Source organism: Alexandromys fortis, unplaced genomic scaffold, assembly GCF_014885135.2.
Source record: "Alexandromys fortis isolate MF-2015 unplaced genomic scaffold, M_Fortis_MF-2015_v1.1 scaffold_265, whole genome shotgun sequence".
Lineage (NCBI taxonomy): Eukaryota > Metazoa > Chordata > Mammalia > Rodentia > Cricetidae > Alexandromys > Alexandromys fortis.
In genome coordinates this window covers 896960-906633 of record NW_026068166.1, presented here as the reverse complement: position 1 = coordinate 906633, position 9674 = coordinate 896960, and the positions used below count along the sequence as shown (strand labels likewise).

Genomic DNA, 9674 nt, shown 5'->3' with positions numbered 1-9674 from the left:
CAAGGTCCAAATCAGGAGCAGAAGGAGAGAGAGCACAAGCAAGGAACTCAGGACCGCGAGGGGTGCACCCACACACTGAGACAATGGGGATGTTCTATCGGGAACTCACCAAGGCCAGCTGGCCTGGATCTGAAAAAGCCTGGGTTAAAACCGGTCTCGCTGAACATAGCGGACAATGAGGACTACTGAGACCTCAAGAACCATGGCAATGGGTTTTTGATCCTACTGTACCTATTGGTTTCATGGGAGCCTAGGCAGTTTGGATGCTCACCTTCCTAGACCTGGATGGAGGTGGGTGGTCCTTGGACTTCTCACAGGGCAGGGAACCCTGATTGCTCTATGGGCTGACGAGGGAGGGGGACTTGATTGGGGGAGGGGGAGGGAAAGGGGAGGCGGCGGTGGGGAAGAGACAGACATCTTTAATAAATAAATAAATAAAACACACACACGCGTTCAAATCTACACATTATTTAGTAAAACATGTGCCTTAAATTGGTGTTTACAATATGTAATTTAGAGTCATGAAATGAACATGTTCACAAAACTTTTGAAAAAGAAGAAAATTGTAAAGTAGGATTAAAACATATTAAAGAATTTAAGGTTAAAAGCTATCTTATTTGAGAAAAGTTTAATAAAATTAAAGTTAAACCATCTTCCTGAAGAATATGTCTTGCTTTAGAGAGCCCTGAAAGTCCCTTCATTGTCATTATTTTGAGTTAACAAAATAGAGGCATGAAATCACATTTCTTGAGAACTGAAGTAATGAAGATCTAGGGCTGTAGCTATTGTTTTGGAACTGAATTATAAAGAATTGATGGGTAGCGGAAGAATAAAAACATCCTCGATAAAAGATGGCATGCTGAAAAAACCAGGAAAATATTTAATATTTTTATTCAGACTCATGCCAAAAGAAAGTTCAAAGACTTTAGCTGCGACTGAAGACCGTTTCACGAAACCAATTATTTCCAACTGTTGTTGGGAGTAGCCAATTCAAAGTTAGATTGAAGTTAGACTCCTGCACGATTGATGAGAGACTGTTAAACCATCATAATAACTCAATATTCCTTCTCCTTCCTTTTCTGTGTCAACTCAATATATCATAATTTAAGTTTCATAGGACATCCATCCTTTGACTCTTTTCCATTGACTGGCACAAATGGTCCCAGGAAGAGAGTTCCACTCTGATGCTATTATTAGGTAACAAAGGCTGAGAACTGCATGTTGAGAATGAACAGCTCAGCTCCACAAATTCTGTACTGTCTGCCTGTGGGTTATGTGACAAATAATTCATTTAAACAGTTTTGTAAATATCACTTGTAAATCTCCCACCTCCGTCTGAAAAAGAAATGCAGAATCCCCCTACATAAATAATATTTTTCTGTCAAATAACCACTCCCACCATCACAGATATTACCTAGGTATTTTTGTTCTACTGTGAAAATTCTGCTCACTCTCAAAAACACACCTTATATGCTTCATTAAATGCATTGTTCCTGAAAGTGGTTCCCTATCGCATCAGCAAATTTACAGGGCTAATTTCAGCATGAGTTTACTATCTAAGCTTCCTTAGGAATAAAAAGAAATAGGTATTGCAGAAGAAGGTAACCACTTTAAAATTTCTTTGTGAACATACAGATCAGATAAAATAAATGCTCCTTTAAGAAAGTAATTCTTTTGACTTACTTAATATAGTAGGGCACTTTGTTTGGTGAGATGGCTCTCTCCCAGGGACCCTGGACCGAAGCTGCGAAAGGATGAAAAAGAAAGGCAAAGAGGTCAAATTCATGACAAACAGGAAAGACAGCATTATAGCACCAGAATCACAATTTTACACTAATATTGGTCTGTTTGCTCAGTTGCTCATGAAGACAGGCTGTGTTAATTTGCTGTTGTGAAATTTCGGGCCTACACTAAGTAAAATTGAATACATTCAGGCACAAAAATTAATGCATAGGGCCAGGAGGATCTTTCTACTGCTAACCCTATACTAGAAATAAAGAAAATGAATCAACAGACTGATGGCTTTGCTCCACAGAGTGCTTCCCTTATAATATTTCCTGTTATTGCTTTTCAATATTTTGTTATTTGATTGACTGGGTTTTATTAGTTTATCAGATGAAACATCGCCCTGCGATATATTTGCATTCTAAGTTATTGAAATGAAGATAGTATGCTTATTAATCTGGTATGCTTATTTTTATTTGATTAAAGAGGATCCAAATCCATTTACCAATTACATGCTTAATTGGGTATTTTAAAATGTCAGTTGTTCACCATATTATTAGAAGAGACAAGCAAAGGTGACAGAATGACACCTGATAATAGCAAAGGATAATAAAATTTTATTCACAGTCTGGTCACATATATGTGTGCTGCTTGCACTTGGAATTCATTTAACGACTTTATTATATATAAGTCAAACCAATTATCTTTAAACTGTTCATTTTTTTTTAATTTTAAGGTGAGGCCCCATTGTGTATGTCATACTGACCTTCAACTTATGGTTCCCCTTTCTTGGCTTCCTGGGTAGCTAGGGTTATAGGTGTGTGCTATAATTACCAACATTTCAACTTTTTTAAATGCTTAACTAGTAGGTTCCCCCCTTCTTTACTAAAGCTGATCCACTAAAAGTATCTTTTATGTCCTGCTTATGTCTGATATTTTCTCCCCTGAAGACAAAATAATCTTGTTGAAAAGGCACTGTAACTTCCTCTAGAATAAAGTTTTAAGATATGGGAATTTCAAGAATCATACATCCTGTGTATCCTGGGTTCAGCATTTTGTACAGACAAAACAAAACACAGGATTGTGATATCATTTGAAATAGAAATATAAAAAGCATGATCTATTAATTCTCTGTGTGTGTGAGTGTGTGTGTGTGTGTGTGTGAGTGTGTGTGTGTGTGCATTTCTGAATCTTCATCCCACTAATAACTGGAAGCACAGCTGATGCTATTATTGCCTTCACTGAAAATCTCACAGTAAATTCACAGTGTATTGAGATGGAAGAAAACGTCAAAGCGAATATATCCTTGACTCCGCTGTATAATATGAAAGAACAGCTTCTAATAAAAGTTAACTTGCCCCATGCCAGACAATTTAAGGATAATGAAACTCCAGCTTCTTTGTTTTATATAGAGTAATAGAGAGATTGCATTACCCAACCTTTAACCAGGCTTTGTCCCTTGGAGATATGTCATTTAAATGATATAAGAAATGGATTTGTATTTAGCAGGTAATTATGCTTTTATCATTTTTTTGCAGACAGAAATCTTAACAGGGAGAAAAAAAGACATTTAGCTGTTGCTTTGAAATAGTCCCTTGTCTTCAATTTCTCTCGGTCCTTTTATATTTTTTTCTTTTCTTTTCACCTTGCTTTCCCCTCTTGCCTTTTCATCCCGCCTTTGTCACTCTCTGCCAACTCTTTACTTGCCCTCCCCCCCCTTCTCTGGGTTACAGTTTTTTAACCCTGATTACTTCACATTTGTAAATAATATTTGCTTTGAAAACATGGGCTAGACTATGCAGGCTATCTGGTCAGATCTGAGGTTTTGAGATTCTACCAACCCAAGCCTGGCTTTGTAGGTTGATTAGTGAAGTCTCTTCTTGAAAATCGTGTCATGTATATATAAGGAAGAACAGAACTCCAGAGAGTATTTGGTGGTCTCACCCTTGCTGGCTGTGAGGGTATGAATGGTTAGACTGACAAAAGAAAGGGTATTCCTTCCTTAAAGGTCTCCAAGAAACCAAGGCTTTGTGATTTCTCTCATCATTTTTTCTTAGTTATTTATCATTATAATGAACCGGAAATTTTTTCTGATTCCGAAGAGGAGGTATTCCCTCTTGTAACAAAAAAAAAAAAAAAAAAAAAAAAAAAAAAAAAAAAACAGTTTGTTTCTCTAGATGGTTCTTTCTTAGGTATCTCTTCAAAGGAATTGTGCTGGAGATGATTGTAGGCTCTGCAGCTTGGCTACGTGACTTGCTATAGCAAAAGAAGTAGAGTTGGGAGTCAGCTTGGGCTACATAGCAAGACTTGATATCAAATAAGCAAAACAAAGAGGGAACTTTCAACTGTATAATACACAAGAAAATCCACGATACTCAGCAGAGCTAACAGCCAGATCTACCTAGACATGTCTATGATTAACTTTGCATTGTTCAACATCCAGAGGAAAAAATCCATTTATGTGTCAGAGGAATTATCACAATATGCTTATTAAATAATTGGAAAAAATTAAAAAAAATAAAAATCCAAGTTCCAGTTAAATAAAAACTTTTCAACATCCTAAGCCATCAGAGAAATACAAATCAAAACAACCCTGAGATTCTATCTTACACCTGTAAGAATGGCCAACATCAAAAACACTGATGACAACTTATACTGGATAGGATGTGGGGTAAAGGAAACACTCCTGCATTGCTGGTGGGAGTGAAAACTTGTACAGCCCCTTTGAATATGTATGGCGATTATTCAGAAAATTAGGAAACAACCTTCCTCAAGACCCAGCAATATCACTTTTGGGTTTATACCCAAAGGATGCTCAATCGTACCACAAGGACATGTGCTCAACTATGTTCATAGCAGCATTGTTTTTTATAGCCAGAACTTGGAAACAACCTAAATGCCCATCTACCAAGGAATGAATAAGGAAAATGTGGTATATTTACATAATGGAGTACTACACAGAAGAAAAAAGTAATGACTGCTTGAAATTTTGCAGAAAAATGGATGGAGCTGAAAACATCATATTGAGTGAGGTAACCCAGACTCAGAAAGACAATTATCATATGTATTTACTCATAAGTAGTTTCTAGACATATAGTAAAGAAAACCAGCCTACAAATTATAATCTTAGAGAACCTAGACAACAATGAGGACCCTAAGAGAGACATACATGGATCTAATCTACATGGGAAGTAGAAAAAGAAAAGATCTCCTCAGTAAATTGGAAGCATGGGGACCTTGGGAGAGGGTAGAAGGAGAGGGAAGAGGCAAGGAGGGGAGCAGAGAGAAAGGTAGAGCTCAATAAAAAATTGTATGCTTCTGGGTGATTTGCTTGCATTTATGTGCCAGAGGAATTCTTGTACGTGTTTTACATACACAAGTGTGCACCATGTGCATGCTTGATGCTCAAGAGTGATAGGAGTGGGCATCCCTTGCAACTGGCATTACAGACAGGTGTGAGCTGACATGTGGGTGTTGGGTTGAACTCACACCTGTGCTCTTAACCACTAATCCATCTCTCTAGCCCCGATAAAAGCTTCTTAAACTTTCTTACTTACAGTTCTTCATTGTTTTTTCTCCTTAAAATTTAAAAAGCAAAGCAATGGGAAACCCTAGTCTTTATGCCTACGCATCAATTAGATCCAGTGTGAAGTGCAGGGCATTGTGCTCTCATAAAAGATGAGTTTCCCCTTTGACGCACAATTTATAAAGTCACCCAAGCAACTACTTTTCAGTAACAGTTTGAAACCCTGAAATTTTATTCTCAAAAATGCCTTTTATTCAGTTAAAAATAAGAAAAAAAATAACCCAGCCTCCTTCTATTCCTTCCCTTCCCCATTACCGCTAGATGCCCATCTGCTGGACGGAAGTGCTTGCTGTAGAAATAACACAGTTGAACGATGGGGCTATCGGACTGCATTTGGCACTTCTCTGAAGAGAAGGTCAATGGGACGTTGGCAATTTCATTCAGAGCTACCCGATGACTCTGACCTTGCATCTGTTCAAACCTCAATCAAATGCGGGGTGATTCTCATAGGTGTACCCCAAGAATTATCGTTTCATTTCTCATCGCAGCGCTGATGCAAACAACAGCTGTCTCTTATCTCAGTGCGCCAGTGGAACCCTGTCATTGTTCACAAAGCTGGCTTTCGTAATACACACATCTTTTATGTCTGGTGTGTCCAGTTTTCGTAGTCCATCAGAAGCAGACTTATTGACAAATAATTTTTATATGACACCAGGCTGTCCTTTGGCATTTTCTTATACAGATGTTTCTATAACTACTATGTGTAATGACGATTGGTGTTTTGCAATTTACATTCTCCAGTGGAAAAATCATTCATTATCATCCAGCACCGGTACCATGGATATTGTCTACTGAATTTAAAGTGTAAAATATACATGAATTTATTTCTTCCAAAGTCAACCTTTGAATTTCACCCTGAGTTACAGATGCAGCATGTTATTAAGAACAAGAATTCTACCTTCAAATGTTTTCTTCCCTCGAGGTGCCATGATTCAATATTGTGCCCAAGGTGCTTTGAGAATTGTAAACATGGGCCACACTATTGAGAGAAAGCTCTGATTTCAACCATTTTTTTTGATGCACGATAAAGAATGTGTCAAGTGATGCATGCCAGTGTTAAACTGCATTTTTATTGACAGAGGGGCCTAAGCAACGAATTAAGGACACTAATGTTGTAAAGCATGCCAAAAGAGCACTCTCTGCAGTCCCAACTCAAATGCAATCATTAACCTTTCGACTTTACTCAGAGTTTGAGAGAAGATGGCTGTGTCAAAAGAAAACCAAAACAAAGTGGGGAAAAGAAGAGAAACATGAAAAATAGATAAAAGAGCAAACTCAACTTCTATGTTTAAAAAAAAGCATTAGGGAGACAGGGATAAACTCAGTGGCAGAACACTGGTCTACTACATGCAACATGGTCCGTCAGAAAGAAATAGAAAAGAAAAGAAAAAAGTAAAGAGAAAGGCTTCAGGACCAATCAGTGAGCCAGCTGGTACTTGGCTCTTCAGAAGTATGCAAATCCAATAGTGCTTTTATGGGTACAATTTACATCGATGGAATGATAATGTTTATTAACTTTTTGTCCACTCTCTTCCCACAATACTCCCTAAACTTTTCTTTTCTTTTTTTTTCCTTTTGGTTTTTTTGAGACAGGATTTCTCTGTAGCTTTGGAGCCTGTGCTAGAACTCACTTTTTATACCAGGCTGGCCTCAAACTTACAGAGATCTGCCTGCCTCTGCCTCCCAAGTGCTGGAATTAAAGGCGTGCGCCACCACCGCCCAGTTAAACTTCCATTTTCTATTTATGCTAGCATCCATTAAATTTTAATACCACACACAATAGACATGATATATATCTATTTATGCATTACAGGTATTTGTGACATTTTCTCATCCCTTAGAACCCAATTTTGTCCCTTGGGGCAACATGATTGCGCAGAGAATGCTTGATATAGAGGCAATTGATAGAGGGGAGTTATACAAAGTTATTGCATGGTCTTGTATGCTTGGGACATGACTTAAACTAGCTCATTAAATATCCAACAAACTGTTGTGTAGGTATTGCTTTTATTATCAGATGATGAAACTATGAAGACCACACAAAATAACACATTTAAGATTACTTTCCTAAATAAGTAAATGACCATAATTTCTGGAATGTTAGTCAAAATGAATTCAAATAGAAGATTCATAAAGGAGCGAAGTCCCTGTATCTTTTCTGCATTGTGGGATGCATGCTATTTAATGTGTTGCTCCCTGTGCAAAATACGCCTATGGATATAATAGTGACATGGATGTTATAAGGGTAGTCATCCACTTTCTGATTGGATTTTAGGTCTCTTCCACTGGAGGAAAATCGTGCTAGTTACTATAAATCTGGCCAAGTGTCCAAAGTTGATGTGGTGGATGTGGAAGTTTGAATGAGAATGACCCTCATTGATTTATATGTTTGAATACTTAGATTACCAGTAGGTAGAATTGTTTGGGACAGATTAGGAAGTATGGCCTTGTTGGACAAGGTGTATCATTGGGGGTGGGCTTTGAGGTTTCAAAAGTCACATGCAATGACCAATATGTTCACTATATCTTGCCTGTGTTTTGAGATGGGTGGTCTCAGCTGTTCCTACAACCAGGCCTTCACTCTGCCATTCATAGAATCTCAAACCAAATTAAATGCTTTCTTTTTTTAAGTTGGCTTGGGCATAGTGTTTTATCACAGCAATAGAAAAGTAACTAATTTATCTGGGAAGCCCATAGATTTTAGAAGTAAAGGTAGTACTTTTATTTTGCTAGTGGACTTAGTATCAAACTGCCTTCTAAATTTGTATTTCTATATCCATTAGTGTAGCTCCAGTCCTCATCAGAGAAGCTTATTGGATGGTGGCAAAATGGTGTCTTCTGGATATGACAGATTCGCTACACTCATGAGCTCACGACAGCTGTGGTTGCCTGCACAAGGTCAAGATCACAATGTATAAGATCAAGATGTACAAGATCAAGCCAGTCGACATTTCAGGATGGAGAGGAGCTCACTAGCTCTCCCACTTCATTGAGGAGCTATTGACAACTGATGGCTGACATATGTGGGAGAATCAGTTTTGGTCAAGGGTGTGGGCTCTCTATAGGTCTTACCATGCTCCAGTGAAATGGTCCTCTACCCACGAATATATGGGTAATACAAATTGACCTGGAGAGGGGACTTATAAAGCTTAAAATATTTTGTGTTATAGACACTGTTTGTCTAGTACCACTTATTGTGTTTTCCTTTCATATTTGTCAGGGGACTTAAGTTTTTTTTTCTTTTTCTTTTGTTTTTTACCTCAGTGGTCATTAGAGGTCCCCGTTTTTTTTAATTAAGCATACTTTGCAAAATTAAAAACTTTTACCTTGATAACTACGGCTTTTTTCATTACTGCTTCACCTCACCTCTCTCCCCAATTCCTTCTTACATGACTCCAACACTTCCTGTTCATTCATTTGGAACAGCAGCTCAGTGACAAAGATGCTTTCCTCTATTACGTTTAATTCCCTCTTGAGTATAAAGTCGCCTCACTCCCAACACACCCTTCACCTACAGTTTTGCTTACCCAAGTTTCAGTTACTTATGGATAATTGTGGTCTAAAATATACTGAATGTAAAATTCTTGAAACAAAATCTATACACTTAAATTTTTACACTATTATGAGTAGTGTGATTCCAAAAAAAAAAAACCAACTCAGTCCAGTGCCAGTTTGGGTCTCTGTCTCTATCTTGATCCATCACCAGATGAAGGTTCTAAGGTGATATGCAAGATATTCATCAGTATGGCTATAGGATAGGGTCATTTCAGGTTCCCTCTCCTCAGTTGCTCAAGGTACTAGCTGGGGACATCTCCCAGGACACCTGCAAGCCCCTCTAGAGTCCAGTCTCTTGCCAACCCTAAGATGGCTCCCTAAATTAGGATATATATTTCTCAGCTCCCATGTCCACCCTTCCTTTATCCCAACCATCCCATTCCCCCAAGCTCCCCTTCTCACGTTTCTCACCCCATTCACCCTTAGCCCCATGCCACCTCATCCCCAAGTTCCCAGGTTTTGCCCTGGAATCTTGTCTACTTCCCATATCCAGGAGAAGGACTATATGTTTTTCTTTGGGTTCACCTTCTTATTTAGCTTCTCTAGGATCACAAATTATATGCTCAATGTCCTTTATTTATGGCTAGAAACCAATTATGAGTGAGTACATCCCCTGTTCATCTTTTTGGGTCTGGCTTACCTCACTCAGGATAGTGTTTTCTATTTCCATCCATTTGTATGCAAAATTCGCGAAGTCATTGTTTATTTCTGCTGAGTAGTACTCTAATGTGTATATATTCCAAACTTTCTTCATCCATTCTTCCATTGAAGGGCATCTAGGTTGTTTCCAGGTTCTGGCTATTACAAA

General features: G+C 38.1%; 1 protein-coding gene across 3 annotated transcripts in view; it reads right to left on the bottom strand.

Moving 5' to 3' along the window:
• The window catches only part of Dmd (dystrophin), a 1091134-nt gene that overhangs the window by 203967 nt on the left and 877493 nt on the right, over positions 1–9674 (bottom strand). For all 3 annotated transcript variants that reach the window (XM_050128228.1, XM_050128226.1, XM_050128227.1), the window contains exon 19: positions 1684–1744. In XM_050128228.1, the coding sequence (XP_049984185.1) occupies positions 1684–1744 (61 nt within the window). The remainder of the gene's footprint in view (positions 1–1683; positions 1745–9674) is intronic.